The 21,691-nt window shown below is 51.4% G+C and overlaps 1 protein-coding gene across 2 annotated transcripts; it reads right to left on the bottom strand.

Annotated features, from left to right (window-relative positions):
• Window positions 1–208: 208 nt before the first annotated feature.
• Window positions 209–7,165, bottom strand: PODNL1 (podocan like 1). 2 transcript variants are annotated; one of them, XM_061150119.1, is made up of 10 exons: window positions 6,959–7,165; window positions 6,593–6,820; window positions 5,768–5,861; window positions 5,418–5,482; window positions 5,158–5,267; window positions 3,193–3,349; window positions 2,826–2,941; window positions 1,509–2,166; window positions 774–922; window positions 209–651 (listed from the first exon to the last, which is right to left on the bottom strand). In XM_061150119.1, exons 1-10 carry the CDS (start codon window positions 6,959–6,961, stop codon window positions 501–503), a joined length of 1,731 nt encoding a protein of 576 aa, XP_061006102.1. In that variant the 5' UTR covers window positions 6,962–7,165; the 3' UTR covers window positions 209–500. The 2 variants fall into 2 exon arrangements, with proteins under 2 accessions (XP_061006102.1, XP_061006103.1); XM_061150120.1 differs by lacking the exons at window positions 3,193–3,349; window positions 5,158–5,267.
• Window positions 7,166–21,691: the final 14,526 nt, after the last annotated feature.

The raw sequence follows: 21,691 nt of genomic DNA, 5'->3' as shown, positions 1-21,691 counted from the left end.
TTCCGCTGCTGGATACGGCACGATGAGAGCCCCTGCCACAAGTGGAAGGGCACCTGGTCTGTGGTGAGCACTTGAAAGGGCTAGAGGGGTTTTTTTGTTTGTTTTTTGGTCACGCTGCAAGGCATGCAGGATCTTAGTTCCCCAACCAAGGATTGAACCCACACCTCCTGCAGTGGAAGCGTGGACTCTTGACCACTGGACCATCAGGGAAGGCCGGGGCTAGGCTTTATTGTTGCTGTGTCCATCACAGGCAGTGGGGGAGTGTCCAGCAGGGCCCGAGTTGCCTGTTCGCCCAGTGTGCAAGTGGCCTGCTCCCGTCTCCTGGGCTCCCTTGTGCTGGGTGGTGGCCCGTCGCAGTAGCCCCGCCAGCACAGGAGGGGCAGGCCCAGCCCTCCAGGCCCAGGAGAGCCAGGTCGAGGCCCTGGGTGGGCGCTGTCTCCTTAGTCCATTGCCCCGCAGAGCCCCAGGGGTCTGGGCTGCTCTGCCGAGGTCCTCTAGGCTCAGGGGCCTGCTGCCCGTGGCCGACGTGGGGCTGTGGGCGGCAGGTGGACCAAGACTGGCTCCAGGTTCCCCGTCGTGTCCACTACGCGTAGGTGCAGGAGGCCCAGGAAGGCCTCAGGTGCGATGCTGGTCATGTGAAGCCTGTTGGCCCTGGACCAAGAGACGGGTGTGAGGGCACGTTCCAGGGGAGAGGCCCACCTGGGCCCGCTCACATCCCTTACAGCCCTCTCCTGTCGACCTGGAGTTGCCTAACCCGGCCACCGGCAGGGTACCTGAGGAAGAGGGCACGCAGGCGTGGTGTGCTGAGAAAGGCTTCAGGGCCCACGTGGCCGATGCGGTTTCCCTGCAGGTGCAGCTCCTCCAGGGCCTCGGGTAGGTCAGGGGGCACGAAGGACAGCTCGTTGTGGCTGAGGTCCAGCACCTGGGCGGGCAAGCAGAGATGGCGCCGCGGTGGCCCCAGGCCCCGGGCCACCGTTCAGCCAAGCCCCAACCTGCTCCCCTCCCAGGCCCTCATGGACACCCAGCCTGGTGCTTCTGCCCCCTCCCCCGACCTACTTCATGGCTGCCAAGTCCTGCCCTCCACAGAGGTAAGCTGAGTCCCTTCTGGGGCAGGCCTCATTCTAGGTGATGGGGGCCCAGACAGGGTCCCTGCCGTGGGAGCCACTGATGCAGTTATCACTCACAAAGACAGTATTGGGTTGACCCAAAAGTTCGTTCAGGTTTTGCCGTAACATGTTATGGAAAAGCCCAATGAACTTTTGGGCCAACCCCATTCTTCCCTGGTGACTCAGGCAGTAAGAATCGGCCTGCAATGCAGGAGACCCGGGTTCCATCCCTGGGTCTGGAAGATCCCCTGGAGGAGGGCATGGCTTCTCAGGGCTGGCCTACACTCAGTGAGGGCTCTCTTTCTAGCGTCTCAAGGCTTTCCAGGGGAGGAGCTGGGCAAGCAGGCAGAAGGGTGAAGGAGCTGCCCTGGGGATAGTATGGCCAACCAGCCTGCCCCTGACCTGCAGGGCTTGCAGCTCATGCCAGGTGCCAGGCCCGATGTCACCCACACGCAGGCGGTTATGTGCCAGGCTGAGCTCCTGGAGCTGGTGCAGGCCGGCCAGCGGCTCCGGCTCGAGGGCCCGCAGCTGGTTGCGCTGCAGCCGAAGGGTGTGCAGGCCAGCGGGCAGGCCGGAGGGCAGCTGGGTCAGCTGGTTGCCAGCCAGGTCGAGGCTGCGCAGGGCCCGCAGCCGGCGGAAGGCCCGGAGGTGCACGCGGGCGCTGGCCAGGCAGTTGTAGGCCAGGTTGAGCTCGGCCAGGCGGGGTGTGGAGGCCAGGTCCCTGGCGCCCAGCGCGGCCACGCGGTTGTGGGGCAGCACCAGGGCCCGTAGGCGGCGGGGCAGCGCCTGGGGCACTCGGTCCAGCCTGTTGCCATAGAGGTGCAGCGTGTGCAGGCCCCGCAGCGGCCGCAGCGCTCCGGCTGGCAGCCCCGTGGCCCCCAGCTGGTTGTGCTGCAGTAGCAGGTAGCGCAGGCCCCGCAGGCCGCCCAGCCGGGCCGCCTCCACCCAGCGGATGCGATTCCGGCCCAAATGCAGCACGGCCAGGGTGCGGGGCAGGCCGGCGGGCACCTCAGCCAGCTGGTTGTGGGACAGGTCCAGGTACTCCAGGCTGTGCAGCTTGCTGGCAGGAGAGAGAAAGGTGGCGTCAGATTGGGCATCCAGAGTGAAGGCCCCAGATGGATACTGCACGGCAGGTTGGGGTGGGCGGAGTTGAGGAGCTGTCCTGAGAGATGTCTGGGCTTTCCAAGTAGCTCAGTGGTCAAAAACCTGCCTTCCAGGGGAGGAGAGGATGCAGGTTCAATCTCTGGGTCAGCAAGATCCCCTGGAGAAGGAAATGGCAACCTACTCCAGTATTCTTGTTTGGGAGATCCCATGGACAAAGAAGCCTGGCGAGCTACAGTCCACGGGGTTGCAAAGAGTCAGACATGACCGAGCATGCAAGCACACACCCGAGAGATGTAAGGTGGAGATTTCAGTTTGGGGGTGACGAGCTGAGAGATCTGGGCAGGAAGTAAGTCTGTGGTGACTAGGTCAGAGTTCTAAGTCTGAGAGCTTCATGTGGCAGCTGCGATGTTGGGTAATAAGACTGAGGCACCAGGCGGTTGGAGGCAAGGTGCTTGGCCAAGCCTGGTACACAGTAGGCACACAGCAAATGAGACCTTGAATTGGCCATAAAGGGGGGGTGGTGAAATGGAGACCTGGGGCTCCCAGATTGTAAGTCCTCAGAACCTCCTGCCAGCATGAGCCTACACCCCTCCAAGCCCCGGTCCCAGGCCCCACCTGAACGTGGTAGCATCCAGGCCACTGTCTGTCAGCTGGTTGTGCTGAAGGTAAAGCTCACGGAGGTGGGTCTGGCGGCTCAGGGCTCCTCGGGGCACCTTGGAGATGAGGTTGTTCTGGGGAGGGAGGCGGGAATGAGACCGAGGGTCCAGGGCAGAGGGCAATAGGGAGCCACAGAGGGCTCCTGAGTAAGGGACAGGGTGTTCTTTTGAGCAGGGCTGCTCAGAGAGAGCCTGTGAGCTACCCATGCTGGAGGAAAGGACCCAAAGGCACTTTTGACTGCTGGGATGACAAGGGGTCCCCCAGGACAGGTGCAGGGGCCCCGAGGGGCATGGGGACATGCGGGCGGTCAGCGGAGGACGGGCACCTGCAAGTGGAGCCGCTCCAGTGAGGGCGGCAGACTGGGTGGCACGTAGCTGAGCTGATTGCTGGAGAGACTGAGGGTGGCCACCGCCTCGGAGCCGCGGAAGGCGTCAGGGGGCAGGCCGGCGTTGCTCAGCTGGTTGTTGTGGAGGTACACGGACCTGAGGGGAGCCAGGCTCCTGCCACCAGCCCGGCCCCGGCCTCCCCACCACCCCGTGCCCCAGCTCAGGGCAGGCTTCAGTGTGTGTGTGTATGTGTATGAGTGCATGTGTGTGTGTGTGTGTCAGTGTGTGTGTGCATGTCAGTGTGTGTGTGCATGTCAGAGTGTGTGTGTCAGTGAATGCATGTGTGTGTGCGTGTCAGAGTGTGTGGGTGTGAGTGTGTGTGTGCATGTCAGTGTGTGTGTGTGTGTGCATGTCAGAGTGTGTGTGTGTGTGTGAGTTGTGTGGGTGGGTGTGACTGAGTATGTGTGTTAGTGAGTGAAGGTGTGTTGAGCATACGTGTCAGTTTGTGAGTATGTGTGAATGTGGGTGTATGCGTGTGTGAGTGTGTTGAATGTATGGTGTGAGTGGGTCGGTGGGTGTGAGTGAATGTGTGTGAATGAGTGTGTGTGTGTGACTGTGTGGGTGTATGTATCTGAGTGTGTGTGTGTGGGAGTTGTGTGGGTGTGATTTGTGTGGGTGGGTGGGTGTGACTGAGTGTATGTGTGTGAGTGAGTGTGTTGAGCATATGTGTGAGTTTGAGTATGTGTGAATGTGGGTGTATGTGTTGTGTATTGTGTGTGAGTGGGTGTGTGTGAGTGAGTGTGTGTGTGTCTGTGGGTGTATGTATCTGAGTGTGTGTGTGTGTCAGTGTGTGTGTGTGCATGTCAGTGTGTGTGTACGTGTGCATGTCAGAGTGTGTGTGTGTGTGAGTTGTGTGGGTGGGTGTGACTGAGTATGTGTGTGAGTGAAGGTGTGTTGAGCATACGTGTGAGTTGTGAGTATGTGTGAATGTGGGTGTGTGAGTGTGTTGAGTGTATGGTGTGAGTGGGTCAGTGGGTGTGAGTGAATGTGAATGAGTGTGTGTGTGACTGTGTGGGTGTATGTATCTGAGTGTGTGTGTGTGAGTGTACGTGTGTGTGGGAGTTGTGTGGGTGGGTGGGTGTGACTGAGTGTATGTGTGTGAGTGAGTGTTGAGCATATGTGTGAGTTTGAGTATGTGTGAATGTGGGTGTATGTGTTGTGTATTGTGTGTGAGTGTGTGTGTGTGTGTGTGTGTGTCTGTGGGTGTATGTATCTGTGTGTGTGTAAGTGTGTGTGTCAAAGTGTGTGTGTGTCAGAGAGTGTGTGTGTGTGGGTAGGTGGGTGTGACTGAGTGTGTGTGAGTGTGTGTTGAGCATACGTGTGAGTTTGAGTGTGAGTATGTGAATTTGGGTGTATGTGTGTGTGTGTGTTGTGTATGGTGTGTGTGTGAGTGGGTGGGTGTGAGTGAATGTGAATGAGTGAATTTGTGGGTGTTTATGTATCTGAGTGTGTGTGTGTGTGTGAGTTGTGTGGGTGGGTGGGTGTGACGAGTGTGTGTGTGTGTGGGAGTTGTGTGGGTGTGATTTGTGTGGGTGAGTGGGTGTGACTATGTGTGTGAGTGAATGTGTGTTGAGCATACGTGTGAGTGTGAGTGTGAGTATGTGTGAATGTGGGTGTATGTGTGTGTGTTGTGTATTGTGTGTGAGTGGGTGTGTGTGTGTGAATGAGTGTGTGTGTGTGACTGTGTGGGTGTATGTATCTGAGTGTGTGCGTGTTGAGTGTTATGTGTGAGTGTGTGCACTCTCCAGTCTGAAATTCTCCAGACAGAGCATCCGGGCCGTGTCTCCCCCGCCACCCAGAGCCTCCCCAGGGTTGGCTTATGACCCCAGTCAGACCCCAGGGTGCAGAGTGACCCCAGGCCTACCCAAGACACGGCGGGGCCTGGGCTGGGCCAGGGGCTGTACCTGAGCGCCGGCTTCTCCCCGAACGTGAGCGGGAAGATCTCAGTCACTTCGTTGGCAGCCAGATCAGCGACCCGGAGGGAGCGGGGCAGAAACTGGGGGGCCACAGAGAGCTGCGGGGGCACAGCCGCAGTGGTCCCGGCGGCACGCGCGTCCTGCGCCGCCCGCCTGCCGCCCACCTCCGCGCAGCGCTGCGTGACCCCAGCCGTCTGTGCCCTTGCCGGGCCGCCTGGGGCGGGATGGGGGCGCGGCGGGGCGCTCACCTTGTTGTGGGCCACGTAGATGTGCTGCAGCTGTGTCAGCGACTCGAAGGCCTCGTCGGGCAGGCCTGTGCGTGAGGCGGGCAGTGAGGGGGCCCTCCCGGCGGGGGGCGAGGGCAGGGGGCAGCCCGTGTTCCCGTCCGGGTGGAGGTTGGCAGAGGCTCCTCCGGCCCCGCCCCCGCGTGTCCTCAGAAGCCACAGCCCCCGCCCCCCACCCCCTGAGTTTCCATCCTGCTCAGCAAAGGGCAGTTCTGGGAACTGCCGCAGAGCTGCCCACAGACCCAGCTGGGGAAGGAGAGGGCAGCCGGGACCGGGCTCTGGAGGGGCCTCCTCCCGTCATCCCCCCGCCTCACCCTCAGAGGAGATGAGGTTGTTGTGGAGGTTGAGGGTCCGCAGTCCGCTGAGACGTGACAGCTCGTTGTAGGGGAGCTCCTGGAGCTGGTTGTTCTGCAGGGCAGGCCGGGGTGGGGGGCGACATTCACGCCCTGACCCCCGTGACCCTGGGCCCCCAACAGATGGCCCCACGCCCTGCTTCTCAGCTTCCCACCAGCCTAAGCAGGAAGCCCCGACGCCCCTTCACCCAGTTTGTTGCTGAGTCGCTCAGCCAAATCTGACTTTTTTGTGACCGCATGGACTGTAGCCCACCAGGCTCCTCTGCCCATGGGCTTCTCCAGGCAAGAATACTGGAGTAAATTGCCATGCCCTCCTCCAGGGAATCTTCCTGACTCAGGGATTGAACTCCTGTCTCCTGCTTGGCAGGAGGGTTCTTTACCACTGAACCTTCACCCTGTACTTGATCCCAAAGGCATTACTTCGTAACAACCCTGTAACAAAAAGACACTGGCCCCCCAGTGCCCCATCCACCCCTACAATTGACCCCAGATGCCTCATTACACTTGACCTCAAGCAACCCTGTAATCAGCAGACATTGACCCCTCCGACACCCCTAAGCTCTCAGCCCCTCCCACTTTTAGCATCTGTGCCCCCCACCTCCTCTCACCTGACTCCTGCACAGACCCCTGCGTGCTCATCAAGACCAACTCCCATCCGTGTCACGACCCACACCCACACGCCCAGCACCTCACCCCTGCACGGGGACCCCGCACTCTGAACCCCAGCACTCCACAGGCTCCCCCGTCCACCCTGGGAGCCGCCCTGCACCCACACGCCGGCCCCACCTGCAGGGAGAGGTGCTGAGCAGCCCTGGTGATGTTGTCCGGGAATACCCGGAGGTCCAGGCCGTCGCAGTCCACCGTGTCGGGCCGGGGGCAGGAGCAGCGTGGGGGGCAGGCCCGAGGTGGGGGCTGGGAACTCTCCCCCAGGTGGGGGAAGGAGGCATCATCCTCCATGCCAAGGGCGGGTGGGAGGCCAGGCAGCAGCAGGAGCAGCAGCAATAGGCTCAGTCGCTGGGGGTTGAGGGACAGGTCAGGATGTCCCCGGGCTGGGCACCGGGTCACCATGGCAACGGAAGCATCCCCGCCTGGTGGGGGGTGTGCAGCAGGCAGGCAGGCCCCACCCTCAGACCCACCCCCGCCCCACCTTACCATAGCCAGCCCCGCTCTGCTGTCTCGCCCGAACTGCTGACCAGGGTTCCTTAATGGAAACCAGGCGGTCACCTCTGGAGGTTGTGCTGTGGCCGCCACTGCCCCCCATCTCACACAAACCACCCTCCTTCCCCCCAGCCCGTTCCCCCAGGGGCTCAGGGGAGCTGGCCCACCCTTTCCCCGCCCTGTGGAGGGCGGGCAGGCACCGGATGGGGTGGTGAGGACCGGCCAGCCCATCCCCTCAGTCCCACCCGCCTCCCCCAACCACCCCAGATCGGCTTGCGTAACCTCGGCCAGCCTGGGCCGGGCCACAGGAGCGAGGAATGCTTGGGGGAAAGCTGAGATTCGCCCTGTCTGGTATTTGGGCCGACCGCAGGAGTAGGGGTGGGTGCAGAGGAGTGGAGGACACTTCAGGGCCCAGGAGGGTCCCCAAGGAGACGGGGCTGGGAGCAAGGGCCAGGGCAGACCCGGGCTCAGCCTGCCAGTCCAGACACCAGCCTGGGGCGCTCCCAGTCAGGCCTGCCATCTGGGCCCCTCCTCCCCTCTGCCAGCTGGACTCACTGGCAGCCAGACTCCCCCTGTACCCAAATGGCCACAGCCGCCGCCGCCCAAGAGGAAATTACAAGTATTGAGGCACCAGCCGTGTGGTTAAGGATGTGCGCTTGGTGGCAGCCTGCCTGGGCTTGAACCTGGGCTCTGCCACCTCTCCTGGCCTTGGTTTCCCACTCTGCAAAGTGGGGGAATGGTGGTCTTGCCCTCCTCAGAGTGCTGTAGGGATTAAATGAGATAATGCATAAGAAGGAGGTGAGAGAGGTGACTTCCCTGGTGGTCCAGTGGGTAAGACTCTATGCTCTTAACACAGGGGGGCAGGTTCGATCACCGGTCAGGGAACTAGGTCCCATATGCCACACCTAAAAGCCAGGCAGCCAAACACATGCATGAATGTGTGCGCGAGCTTGGTTGCTCAGTCATGTCCAACTCTTTGTGACCCTACGGGCTGTAGCCCGCCAGGCTCCTCTGTCCGTGGGGTTCTTCAGGCAAGAATACTGGAGTCGGTTGCCATTTCCTTCTCCAGGGCATCTTCCCAACCCGGGGATCGAACCTGCATCTCCTGCATTGGCAGGCAGGTTCTTTACCACTGAGCCACCAGGGAAATCCAAATGCATGAATTAAAAAAAAAAAGACAAAGGTAAGATAGCACCCAGCACATACCAGGCCCTCAACAGCAGAGTGGCAGTGTGTGCCGAGGGGTAAGGAAGCCCATCTCTGCCCCAGGTCCCATCCCCTGAGACACGCCACTTAATGGCAAGATTTCAGACAAGTCATTTTCCTGCCCAAACCTCAGCTTTCCAACACATAACATGAAGATGACAGAAGATCCTTTTTCAAAATACTGTCATAAGACAGGGACTTCCCTAGCAGTCCAGTGTCTGAGACTCTAAGCTCCCAATGCGCGGGGCCCACATTTGATTCCTGATCAGGAAACTGGGTCCGATGTGCCACAACTAAGAGTTCACATGCCACAACTAAGACCTAGAGCAGCCAAATAAATAAAATTTATTTATTTATTTAATTTTTAGGGAAAGAGGCTGTCACAAGATGAAAACCAGATAGTGGGGGAAAAAATAACTGAGCAACTGCCCCAACAGTGCTCAGCTTGGATGGGAGTGGCTGATGGGCTGCTTAAAGGGCACGATGGAGGTTGGGGTCTCTCCAAAACAGACGGAGATGAAGATTTAGTGCCATTGCCTCAGAGACAGCAGCTGTAGGGGAGCAGGGATGTGGCAGAGGGAAGGAAGGGAGCAGTTAGTAATTGATGAGATATCACTGGATTAAGCAACTTGCCCTGGAACTTGTCAACTTTAGCTCTCAAAATCCTGCGTCCCAGGAACACTCAGTCCTGGGCACACTGGGATGGTTGGTCATTCTCATAATCAAGCAAATTTTCACCGCAGGCAGCTGGAGCTCAGTCCCGAAAGGGAGCCCTGGGAGATCAGAGTCATCCCACACCAGGGGTGAGAGAGCTGAGGTATTGATCCTCAACTCCCTCCATTGGTCACTGGTTGAGGGCTACCCCCAAGGGACCTGAATTCCCTGGCAGTTTGGGTAAAGCAGGTTCCACCCCCAAAGAGATATTAGGGACTTCCCTGGTGATCTGGCGGTTGAGAATCCGCCTTGCAATGCAGGGGATGTAGGTTCAATCCCTGGTCAGGGTACTAAGATCCCACATGCCATGGGGCAGCAAAGCCAATGAGCCAGAAGTACTGAGCACAAGCACTCTAGAGCCCATGGCCCATGAGGAGAGACCCCACATGACACAGTGAAACTCCCTGGTGGAGCAACAAGACCCAGAGCAGCCAAATATAAATAAATAAATATTTTTAAAAATAAAGAGGTACGAGATGTTTGCTGGTGTGGCCCGAGGAGGGCATGGTAAGCCCCAGACAGAACCAACTGCAGAGGGTTTGGGGGAGGGGTCGTCCAGCCATGGGGTGATGGAGGTGAAGTGCATCAGGTGGGTGGGAAGAAAGGACCACGATGTGGAAGAATGATGGACAGAGGGTGTCTGTATTATTAATCCCTCTTTTACAGAAGAAGAAACTTGGACCCAAAGAGGTAGTCGTTTAACCATGTTTCCTAGGGCTGTGTGGCCTCGGGAAATGGGACGCTCAGGGCTAGGACAGAAGATAGGACTTAGCTTTGACCAGAAGAGAACAACAGGCCTCCAAGTTCTCCATGTGGGACTGACAAACACTAGCTTGGACGTTGTGTAGCAGCTTCTTAGTCTCCATAACAGAGTAATTAGAGAGTAATAGAGTAAATAAAGCCCCAGGGTGTTGAAGAACTACTGATCTGATTCTAGCCACAGGGATGTGACAATGAGAACCAAACTATTAATATGTGAGTTTCTGGCAGGAAACTCTTAAAGATACAAAGGAATAGAGAATCAAGCCAAACTAACTAATACAAACCAGGGTACTTATTAACTCTTGAATAGAAATGTTGAAGGGGTGTCCTTCAGGCATAGCTGGTTCCAGGGGCTCAAATGACATCTTCAGTATGGAAACTCTCTCTACCTCTCAGTTCTACCAGCAGGCTCCTCTGTGTGGTGCCAAGATAGCCCCAGCTTTAGTCCAGCTGAAAGCCCCAAGGTTACACGTCATTGGCCTCGCATTGGTCACATGTGCATCTGGAATCAGTCCCTGTGGCTAGACAGATGGAATGTGATGATTGGTGGGGAACATAACCACCACTCTTGTGAATGACCCACAGGGCTTATCTTCCTGCAACAAACCCCCTTCTCTGCACTGTGCTGTGCCTAGCCGGGTTCAGCCCCTCCCAGCTCTGCCCTGCCCAAGAGGGAGTTCTACAGGGGTGGTAAAGGAGTATGGTCTACGAATGTGGAGCCTGGCAGAATCAAAACGCGTGTAGGATTGTGTCTGTATGTGTGGGGATGTTTGCATGAGGAGGGGGTGTTGTTGTCTCTTGGTTTTCCTGGGGCTCTGATCTCAGAGTAAGAGGACTGTGGAATCAGGGGTACAAAAGATAGTTGCAGGAGCACCATGGGAGCTAGGGCAGAAATCTGATCTCATTTTGTTGTTCAACGTTTTTTTTTTTTTAATTAAAAAAAGTTTTATGTATTATTATTAGGCTGTGCCAGGTCTCAGGGGCAGTACTCGAGATCTCTAGTTGCAGCATACAGGATCCTTTAGTTGTGGCATGTGGGATCAAGTTCCCCAGCCAGGGATTGAACCCTGGTTCCCTGCACTGGGAGCATAGAATCTTGGGCACTGAACCACCAGGAAAGTCTTGATGTGGTGTCATTTTGGGGTGGGGGAAGAAGGGGCAGAGTTGATGTGGGAGGGAGTACGAAACTGATGGAAAATGTGGTTTCCCAATGAGAAGAGGAAAGGAGGGGTCTTAACTCAGTACCAGTTAATGATCCCAAGGCTAACCTTGGACCTACCCCTCCTCATCCTCTAATATCATCCAGTCTTGACTCACAGGCTAAGGCCAAACTCCTCAATCAGCCTTCATCTGATTGATAAGCCCCTCAAGATCTGGACCCGATCCATAAAACTAACTGGTACTTAGCCAGGCCTTGTGGCTGCCTGGAATAAAATACTACATTTCCCAGGTTCCCTTGCAGGTAGACAAGCCCTTGCTGTTGTACGGTACTCAGTCGTGTCTGACTTTGCGACCCCATGGACTGCAGTCAGCCAGGCTCCTCTGTCCATAGGATTTTCCAGGCAAGAATACTGGAGTGGGTGGCCATTTCCTACTCCACGGGATCTTCCCAACCAGGGATCGAACCCGTGTCTCTTGCATCTCCTGCGCGGGCAGGTGGAATATTTACCATTGCCACAACCTGGGAAGCCCTAGACATTGCCATATGACTATGTGAGCAGAAGTGATATATACAACTTTGAGGAAAGGAGGGTGCCTTATTTTCTGATGGAACATAGACATGATGGCTGGAACGCCATCAGCTCTCTGGGGCCATGACTCTGCCTTGGGACTAGAAGCCTTGAATGGTGGAGCAACAAGATATTGTAGAAGGAAACTGGATCTCACATACCATGGAAGACTGTGTGGTCCATGAACTGACCCATGTTTTAATCCCCTCCTATTGGCCCTGTAGGAGAAAGAGGGATCACATGCCCTAAATAGTGCAAACACATGATAGCCCAGCACATGACACCTAACAGGATAGATGAGATCATCATCAGTTAATTGGTCACACATACTCACAGGCCGGAAGTGGAGGAAGACACTGAGCCACCAGGTGGGGGGTGCACTCAGGAGCAGAGTCAAGAAGCAGGGGCTACAAGAGACAACCTTGGTAGCGACAAAAGTGTGCGGTAACCTCTGGTTCCCTTCCGAGGATGTGATTGGCTTGTTTGAATAATCTCTGACTGCCAGAGAGGTAAAACGCATTAGGTCAAGGGCCAGATGGGGGGTGGCTGCTCTGGCTGATAGAGAAACGAGTCAGGTGGTTGGGGTGGGGACAAAAGTGGAGAAATTCACACTGAAGTCTTGGGGGCCCTGTGAAAGTCAAGGAGGTCAAAACAGCCCATGGAATTTCAGGCCTTTCCACATAACCAACACCAGTTATCTTGACCAGGAGGAAAAAATAGATATCTCTCTTGGTTAGCCATTTTTATTTTGGATTTAAAAATTTCTTTATATTTTTTATTTTTACTAGTTCTCCCTCCCAACCCCCCACCCCTTTTGGCAGGGAGGAAGGGATGCAACCTGCGATTTGCGATTTGCAGCATCTTAGGTCTCCAGCCAGGGATGGAGTCTGTACTACCTGCAGTGGAAGTGCAAAGTCCTAACCACTGGACCACTAGGGTCTAACATTTCCTCTGAGGTTCTGCTTTGGTTGCATTTCACAAGTTTTTATATGTAATGTTTTTGTTATCATTTGGTTTTGTGTTCTTGAAATTCCATATATATATGTGTGTGTGTGTTTTTTTTTTGGTTCCACAGGTCACTTAGAATTGTGTCCCCTACCCACCCACCCATCCTTTTAAAAAAACTTGTTTATTTATTTGACTGCACAGCATGTGGAACCTTAATTCCCAACCAGGGCTTGAGCTTGCACCCCTGCATTGGAAGTGCAGCATTCTAACCGCTGGAGTGCCAGGAAAGCGCCCCCACCCACACTTTTAACAACTGAATTGAATCCTAGTGGACACAGAAGATATCCACAGAGGTGAGAACTGGAGACAGCATGGATGCTGTTCGTCAAGAAGAACATGTAGGAGGAGAGAAGGGAGTCAGAGAGAGGACCTTGAAGGATCCTTAGGTTTGAGGTGTGGGTGAAAGAGAAGCCCTCGATGGCCATGCAGAAGGAGGGTCAGAAAGGAACCTGAGAGTATCTGGTAAAACAGAAGATGTGGGCCTTCCCTGATGGTCCAGTGATAAAAGAATCTGCCTGCCAATGCAGGGAATATGGGTTCGAGCCCTGGTCCAGGAAGATCCCACTTGCCGTGGAGTAGTTAAGCCTGTGCCGCCACGACTACTGAGCCTGTGCTCTAGAACCCGAGAGCCACACATGTTTGCACCCACGTGCCGCAGCTACTGAAGCCTGTGCACCCTAAAGCCCATGCGCTCCAACAAGAGAAGCCCCCAGAGGGAGAAGCCCATGAAATGTAACTAGAGAAAGCCTGAGTGCAGCAATGAAGACCCAGCACAGATAAAGATAAATAATGTAATTAATTAATTTTTAAAAAACCCTGAAGATGTGCCTGCCAGGTACTGGTTGGTGATGGTTCGTTGTATGTGTCAAATATAAAATCACATGATAACATTTTATTGGGTCATGGGACGCCCAGATTAAATATTCTTCCTGTGCACATCTGTGAGGGTGTTTCCAGAGGAGATTGGTGTCGGAATCAGTGGATTCAGTAAACCTGATGACCCTCCCCACTGTGCCTAGGCATCATTCAATCTACAGCATCCCTGAGCAGAACAGAAGTTGAAGAAAGGAGACAGTCACGCCTTTTCTCTCATCCTGCCTGCTTCAGCTAGGACATCGGTCTTCTCTTGCCCCAGGACTGGGAGGTGCACCATCAGCTTCCCTAGTCCTCAGGACTCAAGCTGGAATAACGCCACCAGCTTTCCTGGGTCCTCAGCTTCCAGACAGCAGCTTGGGGGCTTCTCATCCTCCAAAATCACATGAGTCAACTCCTCATGCTAAATCTCCTCTTACTTATATAGATTTTACATACATAAAATGATATGCATATATGTATATATGAAAAAATATATATAGTAACTGTATTATATATACATAAATACTATATACACACATATTAACATACAATATTTTATATACACACAATATTATATATGCACATTATATATAATATATATTATATATATATATACACACATATACTTATATATGGGCTTCACTGGTAGCTCAGCTGGTAAAGAATCTACCTGCAATGCAAGAGACCCCAGTTTGATTCCTGGATTGGGAAGATCCCCTGGAGAAGGGATAGGCTACCGACTCCAGTATTCTTGGGCTTCCCTGGCGGCTCAGATGGTAGAGAATCCATCTGCATTGCGGGAGACCTGGGTTCAATCCCTGGGTTGGGAAGATCCCCTGGAGGAGGGCATGGCAACCCACTCCAGTGTTCTTGCCTGGAGAATCCCCATGGACTGAGGAGCCTTGTGGGCTACAGTCCACGGGATTGCAGAGTCGGACACGACTGAGCAACTAAGCACATATATATATACATATATATATATATATATATATATATATATATATATATGTATGAGTCATGTCCGACTCTTTGTGACCCCATGGGCTGAAGCATGCCAGGCTTCATGGCAAGCATGCTAACTCCCAGAGTTTGCTCACACTCATGTCTATCGAGTCGGTGATGCCATCCAATCATCTCATCCTCTGTCATCCTCTTCTCCCCTTGCCTTCAATCTTTCCCAGCATCAGGGTCTTTTCCAATGAGTCCACTGTTCACATCAGGTAGCCAAAGTATTGGAGCTTCAGCTTCAGCATCAGTCCTTCCAATTAATCCTGTCCAACTCTTTGCAACCCCATGGACTATACAGTCCATGGAATTCTCCAGGCCAGAATACTGGAGTGGGTAGCCTTTCCCTTCTCCAGGGGATCTTCCCAACACAGGGATCGAACATAGGTCTCCCCCATTGCAGATGGATTCTTTACCAGCTGAACCACAAGGGAAACCCAAGAATACTGGAGTGGGTGGCCTATCCCTTCTCCAGGGGACCTTCCCAACTCAGGAATTGAACCGGGATCTCCTGCATTGCAGGCGGGTTCTTTTTCAACTGAGCTACCAGGGAAACCCTTCCAGTGAATATTCAGGACTGATTTCCTTTAGTATTGACTGGTCTGATCTCCTTGCAGTCCAAGGGACTCTCAGTCTTCTCCAACACCACAGTTTGAAAACATAAGTTCTTTGGCACTCAGCCTTATTTATGGTCCGACTCTGACATCCACATGACTACTGGAAAAACCATAGCTTTTACAGACCTTTGTCGGCAAAACAATGTCTCTGCTTTTTAAAACACTGTCTAGGTTTGTCATAGCTTTTCTTTCACGGAGCAAATGTCTTTTAATTTCATGGCTGCAGTCACCGTCAGTAGAGATTTGGGAGCCCAAGAATTTGGGAGTCTATCATTGTTTCCATTGTTTCCCCATCTATTTGCCATGAAGTGATGGGACTGGATGCCATGATCTTTGTTTTTTTAATATTGAGTTTTAAGCCAGTTTTTTCACTCTCCTCTTTCACTTTCATCAGGAGGCTCTTTAGTTCCTCTTCGATTTCTGCCATAAGAGTGGTGTCATCTGAATATCTGAGGTTATGGACATTTCTCCTGGCAATCTTGATTCCAGTTTGTGCTTCATCCAGTCCAGCATTTTGCATGATGTACTCTGCATATAAGTTAAATAAACTGGGTGACGGTATACAGCCTTGACGTACTCTTTTCCCAATTTGGAACCAACTCTAACTGTTGCTTTTTGACCTGCATACAGGTTTCTTTACATATATACACACACACACACACTACATATATTATGTGTGTTTATGTAAAATATTGTGTGTGTGTGTATATATATATATATACACATACATACATACATATGTATTTCCTTGAACTACATGGGTCCACTTTTATGTGGATTTTTTTCCACTGAATTTCTTCAACAGTGTCACACCATGATGGGCCAAATCTGCAAATCCAGAACCTCAAATTTGAAGGGTCAATTGTAAACTTACACACGGATTTTTGACTATGCAGAGGTATGGCCTCCAACCCCCACAGTATTCAAGGGTCTTATATATATATATATATATATATATATATATATATATATAGAGAGAGAGAGAGAGAGAGAGAGAGAGAGAGAGGTGGGGCAGGCAGACCATTCTACATAACAAATGACTGCAAAGATCAGTGCCTAACACCACAGTCTCAACAGATCAGCAGAAGGGCGTCGGAGCCATAGTCATTCTGGGATCCAGTCCAACAGAGGCTGCATGGACCTGAATAGCAGTCTGTGCGTGGCCAGAGCAGTTGGAGAGAGAGACTTTTTCACTTTTTATCACTTTTTCAGTGCCTCCACTCAGAAGGACCATCTACCCTCCCACTCCTGTCTCACTGGTGAGGATTCGTCACCTGGTCCTGCCTGAATGCAAGGAAGGGAGAAATGGGGTGAGGAGGTGGGAGTGGGTGGGTAATCGGGTGGAGGGAGAGGAGCAAGTGGAATATTTGCAGTATTATCCTCTCTGTGACACACAGGATCAGCCATCTCTTTTTCTTACATAGCCCCCAACATGTCCACACAAGGACCATTCCCTGCAGAGTCATTAAATGGAGTAAAAATTCTCTGTCACCCTCCATCCCACAAAGCTAGCAACTTCACATCACTTCCTCAGAGCACCCCCCTCACCAAATCCCCTGATCAGAAGCAGGTTTGCTTTTTTTTTTTTCTTCCACCGTTTCTTCTTCCTTGCCTCCTTTTTCTTCCTGGCATTTCTCACATCCTAATTTATATATTTGCCCACTGTCCATCTCTCCCACCTGAATATCAGCTCTACGGAGGTGGGCACTTGGTCACAGTCACTGCTGTGTCCCCAGACCGAGAACAGGGCCTCTCACATACCAGGTGATCAGTGAAAAAAATCTGGCTAAGAGGGGAATAGTAGGACCTTCTTGCGGTCCAGTAGTTGAGTCTGCCTGCCAATGCAGGGTACATGAGTTGCGGAGGACTTCGCATGCCTAGGGGCAACTAAGTCGGTGAGCCACAAATACTGAGACCCAGCTCTAGAGCCCGCCCTCCACAACAAGAGTATGTGTGTGTTCGGTCACTCAGTGGTGTCTGGCTCTTTGCGACCCCATGGACTGTAGCCTGTCAGGCTCTTCTGTCCATGAGATTTCCCAGGCAAGAATACTGGAGTGGGTTGCCATTTCCTTCTCCAGGGGCTCTTCCTGACCCAGGAATCAAACCTGTGTCTCCAGTGTCTCCTGTACCGGTAGGTGGATTCTTTACCACGGCACCATGTGAAGCCTGCGCACCGCAACTAGAGAGTAGTCCCCCTGCTTGCCGCAACCAGAGAAAGCCCACTCATCGCATCAAAGACCCAGCACAGCCGTAAATGAATAAATAGAAAAGAAGAAGGGAATAGATAAATAGACAAAAAAAAAAAAAAAAATGTGTCCTATTGAAACAATAGGCAAACAGATCTAGGACCCACCGTGGACTTTATCTACACATACTTTATTCATTTCCCCCTGGGGCTGTTATAACCAAGGATCCCAAACTGGATGGCTTTAAACAGCAGCAATGGATTCATTTCAGAAGTCCAAATTATTTATTTGGACTTGTGGAGCTAGAAGTCCGAAGTCAAGGTGTTGGCAGGCTTGGTTCATTTTGGAAACTACTTGTTTGTCTCTCTTCCAGTTTCTAGTGGTTTCTGGCAATCTTTGCCATTCCCAGTGTTTCTAGCTCTTTCTCCCAAGTCCCTGCCTTGGTTTCCACGTGGCCTTTTCCTCTCTCTCTATTTGTGTGTGTCTGTCTATGCTTCTCCTCTTCTGTCTCTTTTAAGGACACTGGTCGCTGGATTTAGGGCTAATCCAGGATCATCTCAAGATCCTTAATTTAATTACATCTCTCTCTCTCTCTTTTTTCCACAATAAAGTCATGCTCACATGTTCTGGGGTTAGAATGTCAGCACATCTGTTTGTGGATCACCATTCAAACCACGACATGGATTAGAGTGAGGAGAGCTAATGTGAAGACAAAAACGTTGCAGAGTGAGGTTAACAATCACACTCATTTTCATAACCTAAATATTTTCATGAGTTGGTTGTCTCAGAGGGGAGAGCTGGGTGGCTGGGGCTGAGAGGAGAGGTGGGCTTTGCCACATTGCACACTTGTATATCTGTTGAATAGAAAATTTGACTGAAGGCTTCCCCGGTGGCTCAGTGATAGTCTGCCTTCCAATGCAGAAGACATGGGTTCAGTCCCTGGTCTGGGAAGATCCTACATGCCGTTGGGCAGCTAAGCCCTGTACCACAAGCAGTGAGCCTGTGCATGGGAGCGGCAGCTACTGCAGCCCACGAGCCCAGAGCCCGTGCTCCGCAGCAAGAGAAGCCACAGCAGTGAGAAGGCCAGGCATGGCACCCGGACAGCAGCTCTGCTGGCCACAACGAGAGAAAAGCCCAGGCAGCAACAAAGACCCAGCGCAGCCAAACGTACATAATAAAGTCATGCTAAGTCGCTTCAGTCATGTCCGACTCTTTGCGAACCCATGGACAGTAGTCCGCCAGGCGCCTCTGTCCATAGGATTCTCCAGGCAAGAATACTGGAGTGGGTTGCCATTTTCTTCTCCAAATAAAGTCAATACATCTTAAAAATTTGATTGAGGTATGTATGGCATAAAATAAAAACAAAAATATGGAAAACATATATGAATCAGAACTCATTTCTAAAACTGGAGATTATTATACTAAGTGAAATAAGTCAGAAAGAGAAAGGCAAATATCATAGGATATCACTTAAATGTGTAGTCTAAAATATGGCGCAAATAAACCTATCCATGAAACAGAATGGTCTATGTAACCATTCAATATCAGGGTAATCCAAGTCTGTGCCCCAACCAGTAACGCCAGAGGAGACCGGAAAGCTTAAATTGAATGGTTCTATGAAGACCTACAAGACCTTCTAGAACTAACACCCCAAAAACATGTCCTTCTCATTATAGGGGACTGGGATGCAAATGTAGGAAGTCAAGAGATACCTGGAGTAACAAACAAATTTGGCCTTGGAGTACAAAATGAAGCACGGCAAAGGCTAACAGAGTTTTGCCAAGAGAACATACTGGTCATAGCAAACACCCTCTTCCAACAACAACACAAGACTCTACACATGGACATTACTAGATGGTCAATACAGAAATCAGATTGATTATCTTTGCAGTCAAAGATGGAGAAGCTCTATACAGTCAGCTAAAACAAGACCAGGAGCTGATTGTGACTCAGATATTGCCAAATTCAGACTTAAATTGAAGAAAGTAGGGAAAACCACTAGACCATTCAGGTGTGACCTAAATCAAATCCCTTACGATTATACAGTGGAAGTGACAAATAGATTCAAGGGATTAGATCTGAGAGAGTGCATGAAGAACTAGATGGAGGTTTGTGACATTGTACAGGAGACAGGGATCAAGACCATCCCCAAGAAAACGAAATGCAAAAAGGCAAAATGGTTGTCTGAGGATGCCTTACAAATAGCTTAGAAAGAAGAGAACCTAAAGGCAAAGGAGAAAAGGAAAGATATACACATTTGAATGCAGAGCTCCAAAGAATAGCAAGGAGAGATAAGAAAGCCTTCCTCAGTGATAAGTGCAAAGAAATAGAGGAAAACAATAGAATGGAAAAGACTAGAGATCTCTTCAAGAAAATTAGAGATACCAAGGGAATATTTCATGCAAAGATGGGCTCAACACAGGACAGAAATCATATGGACCCAACAGAAGCAAGCCTTAGGAAGCATCACTACGAACAAAGCTAGTGGAGGTGATGGAATTCCAGTTGAGCTATTTCAAATCCTAAAAGATGATGCTGTGAAAGTGCTGCACTCAATATGCCAGCAAATTTGGAAAACTCAGCAGTGGCCACAGGACTGGAAAAGGTCAGTTTTCATTGCAATCCCTAAGAAAGGCAATGCTAAGGAATGCTCAAACTACTGCACAATTGCACTCATCTCACACGCTAGCAAAGGAATGCTCCAAATTCTCCAAGCCAGGCTTCAACAATACGTGAACCATGAACTTCCGGATGTTCAAGCTGGTTTTAGAAAAGGCAGAGGAACCAAAGATCAAATTGCTAACATCTGCTGGATCATCGAAAAAGAAAGAGAGTTCCAGAAAAACATCTATTTCTGCTTTATTGACTATGCCAAAGCCTTTGACTGTGTGGATCACAATAAACTGGAAAATTCTGAAAGAGATGGGAATACCAGACCACCTGACCTGCCTCTTGAGAAATCTGTATGCAGGTCAGGAAGCAACAGTTAGAACTGGACATGGAACAACAGACTGGTTCCAAATAGGAAAAGGAGTACATCAAGGCTGTATATTGTCACCCTGCTTATTTAACTTTTATGCAGAGTACATCATGAGAAATGCTGGGCCAGATGAAGCACAAGCTGGAATCAAGATTGCTGGGAGAAATACCAATAAACTCAGATATGCAGATAACACCACCCTTATGGCAGAAAGTGAAGAAGAAGTAAAGAGCCTCTTGATGAAAGCGAAAGAGGAGAGTTAAAAAGTTGGCTTAAAGCTTAACATTCAGAAAACTAAGATCATGGCATCTGGTCCCATCACTTCATGGCAAATAGATGAGGAAACAGCGGCAACAGTGGCTGACTTTATTTTTTTGGGCTCCAAACTCACTGCAGATGGTGATTACAGCTGTGAAATTAAAAGACGTTTACTCCTTGGCAGAAAAGTTATGACCAACCTAGATAGCACATTAAAAAGCAGAGACATTACTTTGCCAACAAAGGTCCGTCTCGTCAAGGCTATGGTTTTTCTGATGGTCACATATGGATGTGAGAGTTGGACTATAAAGAAAGCTGAGCACTGAAGAATTGATGCTTTTGAACTGTGGTGTTGGAGAAGACTCTTGAGAGTTCCTTGGACTGCAAGGAGATCCAACCGGTCCATCCTAAAGGAAATCAGTCCTGAGTGTTCATTGGAAGGACTGATGTTGAAGTTGAAACTCCAGTACTTTGGCCACCTCATGCGAAGAGCTGACTCATTAGAAAAGACCCTGATGCTGGGAAAGATTGAGGGCAGGAGGAGAAGGGAACGACAGAGGATGAGATGGTTGGATGGCATCACCGACTCAATGGAGATGAGTTTGAGTAAACTCCGGGAGTTGGTGATGGACAGGGAGGCCTGGCATGCTGTGGTCCATGGTATTGCGAAGAGTCGGACATGACTGAGTGACTGAACTGTATACAATATGCATATCAATTGTTCTTATTTATTAAAAATAAACTGTATTAGTTCATATACAGGCTTGGTCACAGTAAATTATAGTGAATTCTTTTAAGGTGGGAGGCTGGGCCGGGTCTTCATTGTGGCACACAGGCTTTCTCTGGTTGCAGTGTGAGGGGGCTTCTCTAGCTGTGCGGCATGGGCTCTAGAGTGAGCACACTCAGTAGTTGTAGCATGTGGGCTTAGCTGCTCAGTGGCATGTGGAATCTTAGTTCCCTGATCAGGAGTTGAACCCGAGTCCCCTGTATTAGAAGGTGGTTCTTAACCACTGGACCACCAGGGAATTCCCAACAGTGGCTTCTTAAGGGCATCTTGTATCCTTTCGATCCCATGCTTGTCTCTGCCCCAACAGATGGACCCCTACTCAGAACCTACCACATCTTTCTGTGGGTCTACATAGACAGTAGAATCTACATACCTTAAGCGTGTGTCAACCACAAGTCCATGGAAGCTGTAACATTGCCACGTTGGGAGAAGGAAACAGAAAGAGGACACCAAGCTTTGGGCAGGAGGCTTCCCAGGGAGGCTACATCTTTTTTTTTTTTTTAAACTAGAATATGGACACCTATCTTGACTGGGGTGCTCCCAGCAGGGATGAATAACACCAGACTGCTGTGTTTCTTACCTGGTAAGGGACACACGTGAAGCAGTCTGACAATGTCAA

Source organism: Dama dama, chromosome 9 (assembly GCF_033118175.1).
Source record: "Dama dama isolate Ldn47 chromosome 9, ASM3311817v1, whole genome shotgun sequence".
Taxonomy (NCBI): domain Eukaryota; kingdom Metazoa; phylum Chordata; class Mammalia; order Artiodactyla; family Cervidae; genus Dama; species Dama dama.
Note: the sequence above shows the minus strand (reverse complement) of the source record. Positions and strands in the feature narration are given on the sequence as shown.

Coding starts and splice junctions, on each gene's coding strand:
- PODNL1 (XM_061150119.1), bottom strand. Junction 5,862..6,592: donor CTCAGCACCTCTCCCTGCAG/GTGGGGCCGGCG, acceptor CCTGCCCTGCAG/AACAACCAGCTCCAGGAGCT. Junction 2,942..3,192: donor TGGAGCGGCTCCACTTGCAG/GTGCCCGTCCTC, acceptor CTCCCTCCCCAG/AACAACCTCATCTCCAAGGT.